This window comes from Capricornis sumatraensis, chromosome 3 (assembly GCF_032405125.1).
Source record: "Capricornis sumatraensis isolate serow.1 chromosome 3, serow.2, whole genome shotgun sequence".
NCBI lineage: Eukaryota > Metazoa > Chordata > Mammalia > Artiodactyla > Bovidae > Capricornis > Capricornis sumatraensis.
This window is the reverse complement of record NC_091071.1, coordinates 22,747,204-22,767,234: the sequence shown is the minus strand read 5'-3', so window position 1 is coordinate 22,767,234 and position 20,031 is coordinate 22,747,204. Positions and strand designations below refer to the sequence as shown.

The following is a 20,031-nucleotide window of genomic DNA, read 5'->3' as shown; positions in this document are numbered from 1 at the left end:
GCCTTCCTGCAGCCAAGCAGTGTAGACCAGATGTCTAAAGTGCATCCATATCTATGATCTTATTTTTAAAATATAGGATACAGTGTCCAAGGAATTATCTGCGGAATCTGAAGATGAAGATGTACAAAATGAAAGAAATAGAATCCTGGAGGACCCTCAGAAGTCACTGAATTCTGTAGTGCTTATTAAGGAACTCACAAAGGTAATATTATTCAATGAACAACTTATGATGGTTTAATTTCTATTAAAGAGTATGTCATTAATCCCAAGGGTTTACTGTGGGTCTTTGAATCTATGTGTATTCTCTCAAGAGAATAGAAGAACTCTTGTGAAACTATCTGATGTGGTCCATGGGAGTCTAAAGTATTGTTTGTATGTGACCTGTAAGTATTCTTTATTATGTTTTCTGTATTTTTTTAAGGTGTATTTTGCAACTCCAGTCGTTTTAGCTGTGAGAAATATCTCTGTTGCAATCCAAAAGCAGGAGTGCTTTGGGTTGCTTGGATTAAATGGAGCTGGGAAAACTACTACCTTCCAAATTTTGACTGGAGAGGAGGTTGCTTCCTCTGGGGATGTGTTCGTTGAGTGCCTCAGCATCACCAAAAATATCCTAAAGGTAAGACATCATTACTGTCTGTGGTGTGAGAAACATGATTTGTGGGTGAAGGTCAGAAGCAACTTGTGGGAAATGATAGACATGAATCATGGTAGGCATTGACATCGCTACTGTTGACTTAGCCTATGGATTCTAGAGAGAAATGAGAATTTTGGTCAGAGATGGTGAGGCAATTAGAGCAGCCTTATCATGAGAATCTAAGAGTGTCTTTAATTTTCTATAAAACTGTCGGAGAGCAAGATGGTGAAATAGGAGACCCTTGACTTTCCCTCCTTGGATGCACCAAATAAACAGTTAAACAGGGATCCATTCCCTCTGAGATGAATCCAGAACTAATTGAAAGATTCCTACATATCACACAACTGAGAAAATATCCACATCAAGATGGGTAGGATAAGCTGAGACACACTTGCACCATAAAACCCACCCACAAAACAGTGCATTACAATCAGAATGGAACTCCCAACTCCCAGCTTCACACATTTAGCTCCTCAACTTTTTGTCTACCGTCCAAAAGACTGTTTTTCAAACCACCTAGCTCTGAGGGCAAACAGGATGTGGCATTCATGAACCCCCCCTGGAATGTGGAGAGTGAAAAGGCAGTTTCAACAAGTGCATAAGAACTAGTAGTCCTCTAGGAGCCTGAATGGGCAAGTGATCATTTCCTCAGCCTTCAGGGCACTGTCAAGACTTGTCACGCCTTAATCTCCTAAGGCCACTAACATACACAATGGTTTAGACAAGCACAAAATTTTAAGAGGTCAGTTTTCATTCCAATCGCAAAGAGAGGCAATGTCAAAGAATGCTCAAACTACCACGCAATTGCACTCATCTCACACGCTACTAAAGCACTGCTCAAATTCTCCAAGCCAGGCTTCAGCAGTACGTGAACTGTGAACTTCCAGATGTTCAAGCTGGTTTTAGAAAAGGCAGAGGAACCAAATTGCCAACATCCACTGGATCATCGAAAAAGCAAGAGATTTCCTGAAAGACATCTATTTCTTCTTTATTGACTATGCCAAAGCCTTTGTTTGGATCACAATAAACTATGAAAAATTCTGAGAGAGATGGGAATACCAGACCACCTGACCTGCCTCTTGAGAAATCTGTATGCAGGTCAGGAAGCAACAGTTAGAACTGGACATGGAACAACAGACTGGTTCCAAATAGCAAAAGGAGTACGTCAAGGCTATATCTTGTCACCCTGCTTATTTAACTTCTATGCAGGGTACATCATGAGAAACGCTAGGCTGGAAGAAGCACAAAATGGAATCAAGATTGCCGGGAAAAATATCAATAACCTCAGATATGCAGATGACACCACCCTTACGGCAGAAAGTGAAGAGGAACTCAAAAGCCTCTTGATGAAAGTGAAAGAAGAGAGTGAAAAAGTTGGCTTAAAGCTCAACATTCAGAAAACTAAGATCATGGCATCTGGTCCCATTACTTCATGGGAAATAGATGGGGAAACAGTGGAAACAGTGTCAGACTTTATTATTTTGGGCTCTAAAATCACTGCAGATGGTGACTGCAGTCATGAAATTAAAAGACACTTACTCCTTGGAAGGAAAGTTATGACCAACCTAGATAGCATATTCAAAAGCAGAGACATTACTTTGCAGACTAAGGTGCATCTAGTCAAGGCTATGGTTTTTCCTGTGGTCATGTATGGATGTGAGAGTTGGACTGTGAAGAAAGCTGAGCACTGAAAAATTGATGCTTTTGAACTGTGGTGTTGGAGAAGACTCTTGAGAGTCTCTTGGATTGCAAGGAGATCCTACCAATCCATTCTAAAGGAGATCCGTCCTGGGTGTTCTTTGGAAGGACTGATGCTAAAGTTGAAACTCCAATACTTTGGCCACCTCATGCAAAGAGCTGACTCATTGGAAAAGACTCTGATGCTGGGAGGGATTGGGGGCTGGAGCAGAAGGGGACAACAGAGGATGAGATGGCTGGATGGCATTACTGACTCGATGGACATGAGTTTGAGTGAACTCCAGGAGTTGGTGATGGACAGGGAGGCCTGGCATGCTGTGATTCATGGGGTCGCAAAGAGTCAGACATAACTGAGCGACTGAACTGAACTGAACTGAGTATATTTGGCCCACTGCCTTCTGACCTCCAGAATTTCTGATGGGAAATATGCTCATGATCTTATTGAGCATTCCATGTATATGATTGGTCTCATTTCTTTTACTGATTTCATGATTCTTTTTTTGTCTGTGGTTTTGGAAAGCTTGATTTTAATGTGTCTTGGTGTGGTTCTCTTTGAATTCGTCTCCTCTGAATTTCATTGATCTTCTTGGATGATTGTATTCAAATGTGAGAAGTTTTAGTATCATTTATTCAAATATTCTCTCTGTCCTTTTCTTACTCTCTTCTTCAGGACACCTACAGTGCGTATGTTCATCCACTTAATGGCTTAAAATGTCCCTTAGGCTCAATCTACTGTTCTTTAATGCTTTTTGCTTTCTTTTTCATGTTCTATTGTCATATCTTTGTCTGCTGATTATTCTGCCTATTTTAATCTGCCTTTGAATCCTTTTAATGAATTTTTCATTTCAATTAGTTGTTATACTTAACTCTAAAATTTATTTTAATTTCTCTTTATAGTTTCTGTCTCTTTATTGATACTTCCATTTTGTTCATAATTTTCTTGACTTTCTCCACATTTTTTAAAATTCTTTGAACACCTTTAAGATAGTCACTTTAAAGTATCTGTCTAGTAGATTTACATCAGGTTTTTTTTTGTTTGTTTGTTTGTTTTGTTTTTTAGGGGTAGTGCCTGATTATCTATTTATCTTTAGATGGCTCATGCTTTCTTGTTGGTCTGCACCTCTACAATCAGAAGCAGCAATAAGCAATTAGAGCACAGATGCCCTTTATTTGGAGGACGGGATCTTGTTTGCTCATCCTGTCTCCCCCTAGCTGTGTAAAAGCTACTTCAAGAACATATGCACAAATGTGACTTGGTGTGGGGATGGAGGATGGTAGACGCTAGTATGCTAACAGCTGAAATTGACTGCAATTAACCACAATTTACAGTCCAAATCTTCCCCTAGGAATTTGCAAACTTTCAGTAGACTACAGAGTCCCAAAATAATTTTATTAGACAGAGATAAATTCTCAGTGTTCCCTACTTGGCTATCTTCCCAGAATCCTTTGAATCTGTTTTTTACAAATATGTTGTTACGTTAATAATTTAATCATTGATTTAAACTTATTTGTTAATCTGTTGTTTAAATTGGCCTATATCCCATAGGTTCAAAATATTTTGCAAGATAAATTGGGATTTTCAGCCCATGAATTAAGGATGTGGTCTTAGAAATTCATTTTGAAATATGAAAAATATTGAAGTTTCTAATATATTTGTTTTATTATTGATTTTTACTTTAATTCCATGTTGTCAGATATTTTCTCTGAATATTATAAAATTTTTATAATATGTTCAGACTTCTTTTATGACTAATATATGACTGAAATAAGAGCTAGGATCCCAATTCTGTTCATGTGCAACTTAGATGATTCTCACAAAGTAATATTGTGTATAACAGAGAGATGGAGGACCCCACTTATAATCCATTTGTCATAACTACCAAAAAGTAGGATATCACTGAGCCTAGACTAGCCCAGGCACCCTTCTATGGCAGTCTTTGATTATGAAATCCTGAAATCCCTTGGGACTAAACTAATGAAGACTTATTAGAGAAAATAAGATACCAAAGTTCAAAAATAGCCATCTAGTTATTAACGCTGGACATCACACTATTGATTTGGATCTCTTTTACTTTTTAGGGTTGTCAAAGTTTTAATTTTAATACATGGCAATAGCTTACAACAGCAATGACTCTGTAATCACTGAGAAAGAAATTATTTACTAAAACTCTGGGTTGTAACCTTCTTAGAGGCATGGGCTGGAAAGTGTCAGGTCTTCTATGTTATTTGTATATATTATATGCTCAGTGAGATATAGTTGACTTATGTCCATTGTTGTTCTTTTATTTTAGGTAAGATCAAAAATTGGTTATTGCCCACAATTTGATGCCTTACTGGATTACATGACTGCTCGAGAAATAATGATTATGTATGCCAGATTGTGGGGGATTCCTGAGACCAAAATTAATAATTATGTAAAGAAGTCAATTCAAGCACTGAATCTGGAACCCTATGCTGACAAGTATATTTACACTTACAGGTGAGATATTATACTGATGCTCTCATTGCAGCTAATATTGAGGAGCCTTCTGCAGATTCTGATCTTTGGAATCAGTGCCCACAATCTAGCCAGAGTTCCACTGACAAATAGAAGCAATGACTGGGAAATAATCTAATGCCTTGCCAGTACTGGGATATCAGCAATAAAGCAGACCTAATTAGGTGTGCTGTGATTCATGGGGTCGCAAAGAGTCGGACACAACTGAGCGACTGAACTGAACTGAATTATTATCACAATTTTCCCTTGCAGAGATGAAACACAATCCTGGTTCAATCGCAAATGTAGTCATTGAATTTATAATGAATTATAAATGAAAGCATCTCTCTCCCTTATTCTCTGTTGTTCTTTGTCTCTCAAGGACCATGTGAAATTCTTTGTATTGGCCTGGTAAATATATTGTTTATATATCTGGGAATCTAAAGGAACTCTGGTAGACAAAAGTCACTTTTCTACATTTCAAATGAAAATGACTTGACTTATATATTTGCATTTGGATCTGATGCCTTCATTGCGTGCATGTGTGTCCCACTTGTCGTTACCCTATGGACTGTAGCCCACCAGACTCCTCTGTCCATGAGGTTCTCCAGGAGGGAATACTGGAGTGGGTTGCCATGTCCTCCTGCAGGGGATCTTCCTGACCCAGGGATCAAACCCATGTCTCTTAAATCTCCTGCATTGGCAAGAAGTTCTTTATCACTAGTGCCACATGGGAAGCCCAATGCCTTGGTTGAATGACATGCAATAAGCATTTTTAATGTCTTGGATGTTTCCTATGACTCAGCATTTTTGAAATAATTTAATTGTTTCCTATAAATAATGGATATACATTAAATATATGTTTTTGATGTATTAAATTACTGTCACATATACCCATCTCTGTTTCTGCTTTTTCTCTCCTTCCTTAACTATGAAGTGGAGGAAACAAACGTAGGCTGAGTACTGCTATTGCCCTCATGGGAAAGCCCTCAGTCATCTTCCTGGATGAACCATCAACTGGTATGGACCCAGTAGCCCGGCGCCTACTCTGGAATGCAGTGACACGGACACGTGAAAGTGGCAAAGCAATCATCATAACATCTCACAGGTGCAGCTCACTGGGAGGCTTGGTTAAGGGTTAGAAGAGTTACAATAGTATGACCTCTGGGAAGGAGTTTTCATTGACAGGAAAGGGCAGGAAGTTCAGGAACTGTTCCATTTGAGGATTTGGTCTTTTACTACTTTAAAAAAAATTAAAGTGCAGTTGATTTACAATATTATATTAGTTTCAATTGTGCAACTTAGTGATAGAATATTTTTATAGATTATACTCCATTTAAACTTATTAAAAATATTGGCTATATTCCATGTGCTGTACATTATATCCTGCAGATTACTTTACTATTTTGAATTTGAAAATATCTCCATTTGCCATGATGTTGATGAGGGGCAGATAAAACTTCCTTTTTCAAAAAGGGTCACAAAATACTGGATATTTGAACTATAGAATATCTTCTGATAGAAATTTTTTTAAAGCTTCACATCATTTTGGTGTTTTGTTCTACTAGTATGGAGGAATGCGACGCTCTTTGTACTAAGCTTGCCATCATGGTGAAGGGAAAGTTCATGTGTCTGGGCAGCCCTCAGCATCTCAAGAACAAATTTGGCAATGTTTACATCCTAAAAGTCAAGATCAATATTGACGAAAATGAGAACAAATTGAAGGATTTTAAAACTTTTATTGAAACAGCTTTCCCAGGTAAACTTGTTTGGTTGGGTTAGCTTTGATATAGATGTGTTAAATTATATTTATTGTTCTCACCATCCATATGCTGTATATCTCCAGTAACTATTTCTTGTGAATTATTAATATTAATTGCCCTTCCATGTTGAATTATTTTTGGAATGCTTGTTCTTTTAAACTTTTTATGTTTTGTTGTGCTCAGAAGTTTGCACAAAGAACAGAAATATCCACCAATATCTTGGTGCATATTAACTAGTAAGGTAGTTGTGATATTAGAGCTGTCCATATGACCTGTATACCTAAAATCATGTTTGAACATAATTCTCAATTTTTAGTAAATAGAAGTTGTATTAGCCCGCTAGGGCTGCTATAATAAGATACCACAGACTGACTGGCATAATGGCAGAAATTTATTTTCTCACAGTTCTGAGATTAGAAGTTCAGTATTAAGATTTCAGGAGGTCTGGCTTCTCCTGAGGCCTCTCTTTTTGGCCCGCAAATGGCCTCCTTCTCTCACTGTGTCATCAGACAGCTTTTCTTCTATGTGTATCCATGCCTGGTGTCTCTTACTCTTCTTATAAGGACATCAGTCACAGTGGATCCAGATACCACTTTTATGACCTCATTTATCATTAATTACTTCCTTAAAGGACATATGACCAAACACAATTAACTGGGGTTAGGGCTTCAGCAAATGAATTTGGTGGGGGTGAGAGTGGGGGGTGGGAAATGACACAATTCTTTTCATAATATCACTCATGAAAAGTTTTAAGGTTTTTTACCTGAAAATATAACTGTGGTCTTTTGCTGTCCCAGTCAGGATATGAAACTGAAATTTAAACAAGAACCACTCAGCTTTTTCCTCCTTGCAAGAATAGCACTTCTTCATGCTATATTCAATAAGCATTTCTTTGACTATATGGTACAATGCTAGAAACAGCAATTATTTCTTTCTATCTCTTATCTTTCCTTCAGAAATATAAATAAGAAACTTGGTAAGACTTTTATTAATTCTGATTTTTCATGTTAGTTTCCATTCTGCTACACTGAGCAAAATATCACAGATATCCCCATTGTATGTCAGGCTGAGGAGTTGGAAGTTTATCTTCCAAGCAATAGAAAACAGCCTGATTGATTACACAGTAAGAATGGAGAGCAGAAAATAAAAAGAAATAGAAGGTAGAGCAGATCTGGGGGAACAGATGTATGGGAAATAGAATTACCTCAGTGTTGTTATTAATAGTCTATTAAGTTTAATACTCATTTATGAATTTATTCAGCAAATATTTCTGAGATACAGTGCCTACATCGTTACAAAGAAAAGCTGTGAACAGAAAGTCTCATTTACTGTGTGCTGTCCTAACAACTTTCTCTAGGACAGGTCTTAAAGAAGAGACATTAAACATCAGAGACCTATAATTGAGGATGTAGACACAAAAGCTTTAATAGAAATGTGGGTTTGAGGAACATTTTCAACTGAAGATGGCTGTTCCTTATGTTATTATACTTGCATCCACTTGTGCCATGAGATAAATAAAATATTTAAATCAATGATATTCACATTATACTTGCCAGCAGTTGAATGGAAAATAAGTTATAGAATAATCATATACCAGATTACCACTGTGGAGAATGGAAGATGAATGAAATAACTATATATAACAGCATGAGACAAACTTACAATATTGACAGTGATATAAACATGGCAACATAGGTCATTCTCAACATCAGTTGGGAAGATCATATTCATAAGAAGACCAATTAGTAACTATCTGTAGACGAGACATGATTATGAAAATCCCAGAACCTGGAGGTAAGGTTGAAGCAACCTCCTGGGCAATAGAAACCAAAAGAGATATGAGAAGGGTAAGAGGAGGAGCTTTACACTGACTGTATCAACCCTCCCTTAGACCTGCAGTTTCTCCACTTGGGAAAAAGAGTCAATGGTGTTCATCAGGTCCCCCAGTGTTGCAGAATGCTTCTTTGGAGGCCCAGCTTGGTCTTAACTCTCAAGGATCACTGGGTGAACCTGTGAGACTTTACCACCAGAGACTACATAAAGACAGAGAAGAGGGCTGGTGCTTCAAGAACTAAGCACTCAGAACTTAGCAAAACCACACTCTTCCTTGCAGCAGCATTGGAGTAGAGTTCCAGGACAATGGCTCTGCTCATCTGCAAAGCTGAATTTGTGGCCATGTCTGGTGTGAGAGCTTGGAGGTTACTTCTACCATATTTGAGTCCCTAGCCAATTAGCTGTACCAGGGGTAGAGTCATTCTATAGCCCCGCTGACTAGAGAAGTAGATTCAAAGCCCCTGACCATCTGCTGAGTATAGCCTCTAGTTTCCTCCAACCAGGAAACCTGGCCAGAGAATTTAGGAAGAACCATGGAACACAACCTATAGCTGCACTTTGGCCTTATTGGACCAAAGGGTTCAAAGGGCAGATCTGCCTGATTTGGGTCCTCAACCAACAAACCCTATCAGCTATGGAGCCTGTTCCATGGCCCTGTCTAGGAAGAGAAGCAAATTCACAGCTCTACCCAACTGCTGAGTATAACTTCCAACCCACCTGACCAATAAGCCTGGCCAGTGAATTTGGGCATCTGTTAAGCCCATTCTACAGACATGTTTGGTTGGGAGCCAAACGAACAGTCTTGCCCAACTGTTATGTATAGCCTCTGGCCTTACCTCACCATGATGGCCTTGGATGGCCTTGGAATCTAGCCTATGATATTGCCCACCTGCAGAGCCCAAATTATAACTTTGCTCAATTGCTGAACACAGCATACGGATTTCATGTAAAAAGTCCAGTCAGTGACTCTGCCCGTTCATGGAGCATACCCTAGGGTCTGACTTGAAGACAGAGCCCAGACAGTGACCCTGTCTGACCACAGAGTACAGTCTCGAGCCCATATAACTGTGAATGTAACTGGCAGCCCTCTTGAAAGTAGCCCAGCCTGTAGCCTTAGCCAGCAATGAAGCACAACCCCCAGCCTACTAGATTGTGAAGGCTAGCCTGCAGTTCTACCCAAATTTGAGTGCAGTTTACTTTCCAGTATAATCATGAGCACAGCCTGAGGCCTCATCTAACCATAAAGCCCTGTCTGTGGCCCCACCTGAACATAGAGACCAAAAACTGGCACCATCCAGTCAAGGAGCACAATATGAACCCTTCCCCCAAGAGCAATTGTTTACAGCCCATATGTAACCTTGCCCAATCATGGAGTCAAAGAGTCATCCTACCCTGCCAGGGAGCACAGCCTGCACCTCAACAGGCCAGAGGTGATTACAGATCTCAGTTAATGTCACCACTAGACTGTGAAGTAGTAGCCTGTAGTCATGAGTCTTGCTCATCCAGGGAGCCTATCCAGCTGCCATGCTTGAACAGCTCAGCTGGAAGGTCAGTTCAGCCACAGAAATCAGACAGCAGCCCTGCCCATCCACCCACCTTCAACCTCAGATAACAAGCAGTGTACCTGCCCAAGCCAAGACCCTCTTAGCAAGACTGCCTGCCCCTGGATGCTGCCACACAAACAGTCCAAACCTCTAGCTGAGCTGATGAGTGAAGGTGTGTCCCTGCTGAAGTGAGTCTGTAAACTCTACAAGAAGAGACTATTTATCAAAAGTGGATACAAACTCAAGGAATCAAGGACCACAGAGAGTCAGGTATATATAACACTACCCAAAGAAACTAATGAAACTCCTTAAAGAAATGGAGATCTATGGGCTGTCTGACAAGGAATTTAGAACTATCCTTTTAAAAGTGTTTAATGAACTATATGAACACACAGAAAGACAACCAAGTGAAATTAGTTGTACAATGCAGAAAGAAAATGAAAAATACAACAACAAGAAGAAAAAATAGGCACCATAAAAAAGCCCAAACAGAAATCCTAGAACTGAAAATGTAATGACTAAACTGAAAAATTTAGCAGATTCAACCAATCAGAAGAAAGAATTAGTGAACTATGAGATAGGTCATTTGAAATTATGCAATCAGAGATGCAAAAAGAATGAAGAGTGATTAAAAGATGAAGAAAGCTGACAAAATTTACAGGGCACTATAACAGAAACAATTTATATATTATGGAAATCCCAGAAGGAGAAGAAAAGAGGACTGAAAGTCTATTTAAAGAAATAATAGATGAAAATTTCCCAAACTTTGGGAGGGATATGGACTTTCACATTCATGAAGCCCAAAGAACTCCAAATAGTTGAACCAGAAAGGGGCTAAAGCATACTGTAATAAATTTGTCAAAGGTCAAAGACAAAAAGCAGGAGAAAAGTAATTTGTCAAACAAGGGAACCCCATTAACCTATCAGCAGATTTCTCAGTGGAAAATTTTCAAGCTGAGAGAAACTGAAAATATATATTCAAGATATTGAAAGAAAAAATGTCAACCAACAGTAATATAACTGGAAGAGCTATCCTTCAGATGAAGCCCAGGAAATGAAGCCTATTTTTTTTTCTTTTTTTTTTTTTTGATTTTTATTTTTACTTTATTTTACTTTACAATACTGTATTGGTTTTGCCATACATTGACATGAATCCGCCACAGGTGTACATGGGTTCCCCATCCTGAACCCCCTTCCCACCTCCCACCCCATATCATCTCTCTGGATCATCACCGTGCACCAGCCCCAAGCATCCTGTATCCTGTATTGAACATAGACTGTCGATTCATTTCTTACCTGATAGTATACATGTTTCAATGCCATTCTCCCAAATCATCCCACCCTCTCCCTCTCCCTCAGAGTCCAAGTCCACTATATACATCTGTGTCTCTTTTGCTGTCTCGCATACAGGGTTATCATTACCATTTTTCTAAATTCCATATATATGTGTTAGTATACTGTATTGGTGTTTTCCTTTCTGGCTTACTTCACTCTGTATAATCGGCTCCAGTTTCATCCACCTCATTAGAACTGATTCAAATGTATTCTTTTTAATGACTGAGTAATACTCCATTGTGTATATGTACCACAGCTTTTTTATCCATTCATCTGCTGATGGACATCTAGGTTGTTTCCATGTCCTGGCTATTATAAACAGTGCTGCGATGAACATTGGGGTACACGTGTCTCTTTCAATTCTGGTTTCCTTGGTGTTTATGCCCAGCAGTGGGATTGCTGGGTCATATGGCAGTTCTATTTGCAATTTTTTAAGGAATCTCCACACTGTTCTCCATAGTGGCTGTACTAGTTTGCATTCCCCCCAACAGTGTAAGAGGGTTCCCTTTTCTCCACACTCTCTCCAGTATTTATTGCTTGCAGACTTTTGGATCGCAGCCATTCTGACTGGTGTGAAATGGTACCTCACTGTGGTCTTGATTTGCATTTCTCTGATAATGAGTGACGCTAAGCATCTTTTCATGTGTTTGTTAGCCATCCATATATCTTCTTTGGAGAAATATCTATTTAGTTCTTTGGCCCATTTTTTGATTGGGTTGTTTATTTTTCTGGAATTGAGCTGCATATGTTGCTTGTATATTTTTGAGATTAGATGCTTGTCAGTTGTTTCATTTGCTATTATTTTCTCCCATTCTGAAGGCTGTATTTTCACCTTGCTTATAGTTTCCTTTGCTGTGCAGAAGCTTTTAATTTTAATTAGATCCCATTTGTTTATTTTTGCTTTTATTTCCAGAATTCTGGGAGATGGATCATAGAGGATCCTGCTGTGATTTAAGTCAGATAGTGTTTTGCCTATGTTCTCCTCTAGGAGTTTTATAGTTTCTGGTCCTCCGTTTAGATCTTTAATCCATTTTGAGTTTATTTTTGTGTGTGGTGTTAGAAAGTGATCTAGTTTCATTCTTTTACAAGTGCTTGACCAGTTTTCCCAGCACCACTTGCTAAAGAGATTGTCTTTACTTGTGTGATTGTTTTTTCTTTTCTTTTTCCTCTTCTTTTCTTTTTAACCTTTTAAAATTTTTAAGTCCTCTGTTTCTCCTTTAATTTTTGTTTTCATAACCTACTATTACTTTTCAAAAAAAAAGGCTCTATTTTTAAAGCAAATGCTGTATATACTCTTCTTGTGGTTGTTGTTGTTTTTTAATAATTCTTGTGGCTTTTTTTTCCTTTCTTCTCCTTCTTCTTTTTTTCTTTAATACTGTATTTTTGAAAATTCAACCTCTACTCTAAATTTTTAATCTTTGCTCTTTGGTATTTGTTGTCAATTTTGTACATTTAAAAACCCAATCTTCAGTACTCAATTTTACCTGAGAGCGAGATTACTGGCTTGACCACTCTCTCCTCCTTTGGACTCTCCTTTTTCTCCACCAGGTGGCCTCTATCTCTTCCCTCCCCCTTCTCTTCTCTACCCAACTCTGTGAATCTCTGTGTGTTCCAGATGATGGAGAACACTTAGGGAACTGGTTACTGGCTGGATCTGTCTCTCTCCTTTTCATTTCCATTTTTTATCCTCCTGGCCACCTCTGTCTACTTCCTCCCTCTCCTCTTCCCTGTATAACTCCATGAACACCTCTGAGTGGTCCAGACTGAGGAGTGCACATAAGGAAGTGACTACTGGCTAGCTTGCTCTCTCCTCTTTTGATCCCATCTCATCTCATTCCAGTCACCTCTAACTACCCCTTCCCTCTTCTCTTCTCCATGTAACTCAATGAACCTCTCTGGGTGTCCCTCAATGTGGAGAAACTTTTCATCTAAGCCTATTTAAAGTTTATTAAACTCTCCAATCAAAAGACAGACATTAGTCAAATGGATAAAAACACATGGACCCATAAATTTTGCCCATATAGTCAGCTGGAGTCCCAAACTCTCTGAATATGGAGGAAGTCATTTTCTTCTTTCTTTTCATTAAGAAAATGTTTTCCAGAGGCCTCACACTGAATCCATTCCAGTTTAAGTTGGACCTAGTCTGACTCTGAACCCAGTTTGGTTGTAGACAGAGAGCTAATGATGTTTAAGTCAGATCCAGTCCAACTCCATACCCAGTCGGGTTAAAAAAAGGAAAAAAAACAAAAACCTCAAATCAAGTTACAGAGCTCTTGACAGAAAAGCTAGGAGCTCGGATATCCAAGAGGGTGCAGTGAGACAGTAGTGAAAAAGAAGGGCTCAGCGAGTACCTATATCTGGTTGCACTTTGCTCATAGAGCCATTGGGCATCCTTTTGGATCCCACTTTACTTTCCTGGTGGCTCAGACAGTAAAGAATCTGCCTGCAATGCAGGAGACCCAGACTGATCCCTGTGTCAGGAAGATCCCCTGGAGAAGGGAATGGCAACTCATTCCAGTATTCTTGCCTGGAGAATTCCATGGATAGCTGAGCCTGGCAGGCTACAGTTCAAAGGGTCACAAAGAATCAGACATGTCTGAGCAACTGACATTTTCACTTTCTTCACTTTCACTTTGATGTCCGAACTACCCATCTGATGCATATCAAAAATTTTCAAGAGTTTATCAGAGTGTACATTGATTCTAATTGGGCATCACCAAATGCTGTGAAAGTGCTGCACTCAATATGCCAACAAATTTGGAAAACTCAGCAGTGGCCACAGGACTGGAAAAGGTCAGCTTTCATTCCAATTCCAAAGAAAGGCAATGCCAAAGAATGCTCAAACTACCGCACAATTGCACTCATCTCACATGCTAGTAAAGTAATGCTCAAAATTCTCCAAGCCAGGCTTCAGCAAAACGTGGATCATGAACTTCCTGATGTTCAAGCTGGTTTTAGAAAAGGCAGAGGAACCAGAGATCAAATTGCCATCGTCCGCTGGATCATGGAAAAAGCAAGAGAGTTCCAGAAAAATATCTATTTCTGCTTTATTGACTACACCAAAGCCTTTGACTGTGTGGGTCACAATAAACTGTGGAAAATTCTGTGAATATTTTCACAGTTTATTATTCCCACAATAAACTGTGGGAATACCAGACCACCTGACCTGCCTCTTGAGAAATCTGTATGCAGGTCAGGAAGCAACAGTTAGAACTGGACATGGAACAACAGACTGGTTCCAAATAGCAAAAGGAATACGTCAAGGCTGTATCTTGTCACCCTGCTTATTTAACTTTTATGCAGAGTAGTACATCATGAGAAAGTCTGGACTGGAAGAAACACAAGCTGGAATCAAGATTGCCGGGAGAAATATCAATAACCTCAGATATGCAGATGACACCACCCTTATGGCAGAAAGTGAAGAGGAACTCAAAAGCCTCTTGATAAAAGTGAAAGAGGAGAGTGGAAAAGTTGGCTTAAAGCTCAACATTCAGAAAACGAAGATCATGGCATCTGGTCCCATTACTTCCTGGGAAATACATGGGGAAACAGTGGAAACAGTGTCAGACTTTATTTTTTGAGGCTCTGAAATCACTGCAGATGGTGACTGCAGCCATGAAATTAAAAGACACTTACTCCTTGGAAGAAAAGTTATGACCAACCTAGATAGCATATTCAAAAGCAAGAGACATTACTTTGCCAACTAAGTTCCGTCTAGTCAAGGCTATAGTTTTTCCAGTAGTCATGTATGGATGTGAGAGTTGGACTGTGAAGAAGGCTGAGCGCTGAAGAATTCATGCTTTTGAACTGTGGTGTTGGAGAAGACTCTTGAGAGTCCCTTGGACTGCAAGGAGATCCAACCAGTCCATTCTGAAGATCATCCCTGTGATTTCTTTGGAAGGAATGATGCTAAAGCTGAAGCTCCAGTACTCTGGCCACCTCATGTGAAGAATTGACTCATTGGAAAAGATTCTGATGCTGGGAGGGATTGGGGGCAGGAGGAGAAGGGGATGACTGAGGATGAGATGGCTGGATGGCATCACTGACTCAATGGACGTGAGTCTGAGTGAACTCCGGGGGTTGGTGATGGACAGAGAGGCCTGGTGAGCTGCGATTCATGGGGTCACAAAAAGTCAGACATGACTGAGTGACTGAACTGAACTGAACTGAAACCAAAGGTAGTTAGGAGGTCTCCACAGACAGGAATTAGGGGAGAGATATTTATGGAGAAGACATGGAAAAAAGTAAGGAAATATTTGATTTGCTAGAGCTTAAGCAGTTGCCTTATTTGGGGAGACATAGTTGGCTCTTTGTTATTGGTTGTTCTTAAAGTCGATTTCCTCAGATTCAAGTACATTTGCTCTGGCTTAGGTTTTTACTTCCTTACATAGACTATCAAGGAATTAGAGCCACCTCAGTCTAGTGGCTTCCTAGTTTGATTATATTAACATATTTTAAAATATTTAAAATCTCAATTAATTTGCTGCTGCTGCTAAGTCACTTCAGTCATGTCCAACTCTGTGTGACCCCATAGACGGCAGCCCACCATGCTACTCTAAATTTTAATAACTTACAAAATATAATGATAAACATAAACAAATATGTTCATTCTAAATCTGGAAAGTATACCACTTCATCCCCCAACTTGCACCAGAGGATTCTTATTCACTTGAAAAAGAACATACAGCCTGACTTTGGTGATTTATATGTATGATTTCCTCTTGAACCTAGCATAGGATCATAAGAATAACAAGAAAGCCTCTTCTCTCTTCCCTAGGAAACACGCTGTACATTCATACATGTTCAAAAAGCCAGAATGAAAATCCCACCCATTTATATCCTCAACCCTATGTTTAGGAATTACATCTTACAGCATTAGAATTTTAGAAGACTCAAGTTTCATCCTTTAGACATGTGAGTTGACAACATTTTGTGCCTGAAAGTCTGTCCTCGGTAAATCCTAGAAACCCATAAAACAAAGCCTACTACACCAGGAATAAATCTGCTGAAGAAATTAACTGTATCGTGTATACTAAAGAGGTAGGCTTTTGGATTACATCCCTTTTTTACTAGCCATATCTATTTACCCCTCTGTTATACATATAATTAAGCTGATGTATCAGTATTTTGATATTTGAAAAGCAATATGCAAAATTATGTATCTATCTTATCTTTTCTTTCTTAGGTAGTGAATTGAAATATGAGAATCGAGGGATCATTAACTACTACGTTCCCAGCAAGAACAATAGCTGGGGAAAGGTGAATGTAGAAACCATGCCCTTCTAATACTTTATATGTTAAGAGAAAACTAAAGCATTTGGGATTTAGTCTTATGAAATGGGCTATAGGAGGAGCAGAGACTTTAGGTTACTTTCAATGGTCCAAGGAATTAATTTTAATTAAGTCAGACTTCCACCTTTAAGTCCCAGTTTTTCTATATATCCATCAAGAGAATGGAGACAGAGACCTGCTTCTTCTTAAATTCTCGATGATCTACTTTGTCTGTTATCTCATCACCCCCTTTTGTATCTTTCGTCCTCCACCATTAACTTGGCACCAGTTGGAGGAAGTGTAGGAGAGGCTCTTCTGGGTGGTGGGCTGGAAAGGAGGACTGCAATGGTAACTGTACTTTATGTTGTTGCTGTTAAAGATGTTTGGTATTTTGGAGGAAGCTAAAGAAGAATTCAGTTTAGAAGACTATTCCATCAGTCAGATAACGCTGGAACAAGTCTTCCTGACTTTTGCTGGCAGTCAGAACCCAGAAGCTGAGAAAAAAGAGTCTTGAGACTCGCTTGCAACTAGTGATCCTACGCGTTCCTTAGACTACTCTCTACTATATTTGGATACAGAGAAGGGCATCCCTCTGAGTGTATATCTTGGTATAAATATATTTATGTAATAAAGAGTCCTTCAAAAGAAACATATGTTCCTTCTTCATAGACTTACATTAGTGGCTTGTGATTCCAGCATGTGCAAATCTAAACATATTTAGTGAAATTTTTATTTTCTTTCCTAGAAATATGAAACAACATCATTCATCAGAGTGGGGACAAGGGCCTTGTCCTGAGTATTTTGAATATCTGAAAAGAAACATTCAGAAATGATGAAGCTATAGAGTATATCTGGGTTGCTTCTCTATTTTATACATAGCAGTTTGCATCTCTTACTCCCATACCCCTAATTTTCCCTTCCCCTGTTCCTTCTCCCCTCTTTATTGGAGTATAGTTGCTTTATTTATTTATTTTTTTCTAAGTAACATTTTTTTTTTAATTTTAAAATCTTTAATTCTTACATGTGTTGGAATCATAGCCATGGTCTTGTAATTAATGCAGCATAATCAGTAAACATACACAATCACCACGCTATATACATGTAATATAATATAATGCTATACACATGTCATTAATGTAATATTTTAAATCAACTATACTTCAATAAGATATAAATAAATACCTTTACAGAGAAAAAAAAAAAACAGAAATGATGAAGCTGTCAGAATGGTACAGCCTAGAGAGCAATGGCTTTACATTTTAGCAGTTGATTTATAGATAAGAAGAATATAAAGCCTGGAACAAAAATCACCTTTTTCATAGATAAAAACACACACAAATAGACACACCAATTTTCTGCCAAAAGAGTCCATTTAAATTAATATCAAAGTTTTTGGGGGTAAATTGTGTATTTCCAAAACTCAAGCCAACATTCTACATTTGTAAAAGGATATTTGCATTAAGGGGCTTTCCAGATTGCCCTAGAGATAAAGAACCTGCCTGCCAATGTGGGAGACATAGGAGACATGGGTTCAATCCCTGGGTCAGGAAGATCCCTTGGAGGAGGGTATGGAAACCCACGTCAGTATTCATGCCTGGAGCATCCTGTGGACAGAGGACCCTGGTGGGCTACAGTCCATAGTGTCACAAAGAATGGGACACAAATGAAGGGACTGAGCACGCACACATGCATTTGCACTAAGAACATTTAGAGTTCAAGAAAGGAAGCAGACCATACTTTAAGAAGTGTCCTTTCTTTTCTATTCTTGGCATACATCTTATTTAGAAAGAAAGAAAGAAGGAGAAATGAAGTGTAGAGAGAGGGAGATAGCATATTCTAATTCATGTTTAGGCAGGTGGAGTTCCCCCATAAGCAACATGAGAAATCTAATCACTTCTGCAGAATCACAGGCAGATGAATAGACAAGTAGGATGATCCTCCTCAAACTGCAAGATAGAGTCAGTGAAGCTGTTCTATTGTGGGGTGCATGGAGGTGCAGGGGTGTTTTTGTTTTTTGTTGGTTTTTTTTTTTTTTTTTTTTTTTTTGCTATTCAGTTGATTTTGTGACTGTATTGTTTCTGTTTTATGTTTTGGTTTTTTGGCCTCAGGCATGTGGGATTTTAGCTCCCAAACCAGTGATCAAATTTGAACCCCCTGCACTGGAAGGTGAAGTCTTAACCACTTGACTGCCAGGGAAGTCCCCCAGGTATAGGTTTTTATATCCTCAATCGGATACTGTAATTAATATCTAGAAGCTATTCTCTGTACTGTTTTTAAAATTGATCTAAGTTTCTCTGGGTTCCATCCCAATGCCTTCCATTAATCTCTGACAAGTGCCTTCAATAATTACAAAATTTGTTTCCCAGACTGGCTGTCTTTAGAAGGGAAAGGAAACTCATTTTGTTTAACCTTTTATTTACATCTTGTCTTCAAGTTGACTTCATTAATGACTCTTTAAAATATTCTTCTAGTCTAATAGGAAGAGAGAGGCTTTATCACCTATCCTATCTCTTCATCCTTCAACAAGAAACAAACAAACAACAAAAGAAAATGTGTCAGTTCCTCTACTAAGCACTTTACATACATAGGATCATTTAATCCCATGACACCCCCTGAGATAGGAAGTGCTATTATTAGGAAGCTCAGAAGGGTTATCAGTGTCCCTAGTAAGAATCAGGAAACCACACAACAATTTGAACAGGGAAAATTAAAAGAATTGTTAACCATAACGCGGATTAGCCATAAGGAAATAAAGAGAACCCCCGAGACTGTCCTATGGCTGAGGTAAAATGTTCTGTGTGCTTAGTTGGTCAGTTGTATCTGACTCTTTGCAACCCCAAGGACAATAGCCTGCCAGCCTTCTCTGTACATGGGATTCTCCAGGCAAGAATACTGGAGTGGGTTGTCATGCTCTCCTCCAAGAGATCTTCCCAACACAGGGATCACACCCAGGTCTCCCGCATTGCAGGCAGATTCTTTACCATCTGAGCTACCAAGGAAGCCCAAGAAATACTGGAGTGGGTAGCCTATCCCTTCTCCAGGGGAATTTCCCAACCCAGGAATCCAACTGGGGTCTCCTGCATTGCAGGCAGATTCTTTATCCATCTGAGCCACCGGGGAAACACAAGTATAAAATAAACTTGGAAGATGGTTCCTCCCCAAGGAAAGGTTTAGTTGTGGCTCAGCTGATCCCGTGAGGAAGTTCACTGTCCCTGGACCAGGGCTATTCCATACCTGCTGAGCAAGCAGGAATTACTGCTTCCAGTACAGGCAGCTGAGGCTGGCCAACAGGAACCATGGCTAGATCTGGCAAGCAGGAAACTCTCCTCTGGGTTGTTGGCAGCCTGGTGCTAAGAAGGGTAACTTCCGTGAATCGCTGGGAATTCACACTTAATACCATGGCTGGGGTGGGGTGGGGTGAATGTCATGAAATGTCCTCCACATCCACTGCTGGCAGCGACAAGATAAGAGCAAGAA

At 39.2% G+C, this 20,031-nt stretch overlaps 1 protein-coding gene across 1 annotated transcript in view; it reads left to right on the top strand.

Annotated features, from left to right (window-relative positions):
* The window catches only part of LOC138076172 (phospholipid-transporting ATPase ABCA3-like), a 215,958-nt gene extending 198,890 nt beyond the window's left edge, over positions 1-17,068 (top strand). Inside the window, exons 21-27 of the mRNA XM_068968393.1 lie at positions 77-202; positions 422-616; positions 4,624-4,811; positions 5,746-5,916; positions 6,377-6,567; positions 16,469-16,542; positions 16,934-17,068. Of these exons, the coding sequence (XP_068824494.1) occupies positions 77-202; positions 422-616; positions 4,624-4,811; positions 5,746-5,916; positions 6,377-6,567; positions 16,469-16,542; positions 16,934-17,068 (1,080 nt within the window). The remainder of the gene's footprint in view (positions 1-76; positions 203-421; positions 617-4,623; positions 4,812-5,745; positions 5,917-6,376; positions 6,568-16,468; positions 16,543-16,933) is intronic.
* The last annotated feature ends 2,963 nt before the right edge of the window (positions 17,069-20,031 follow it).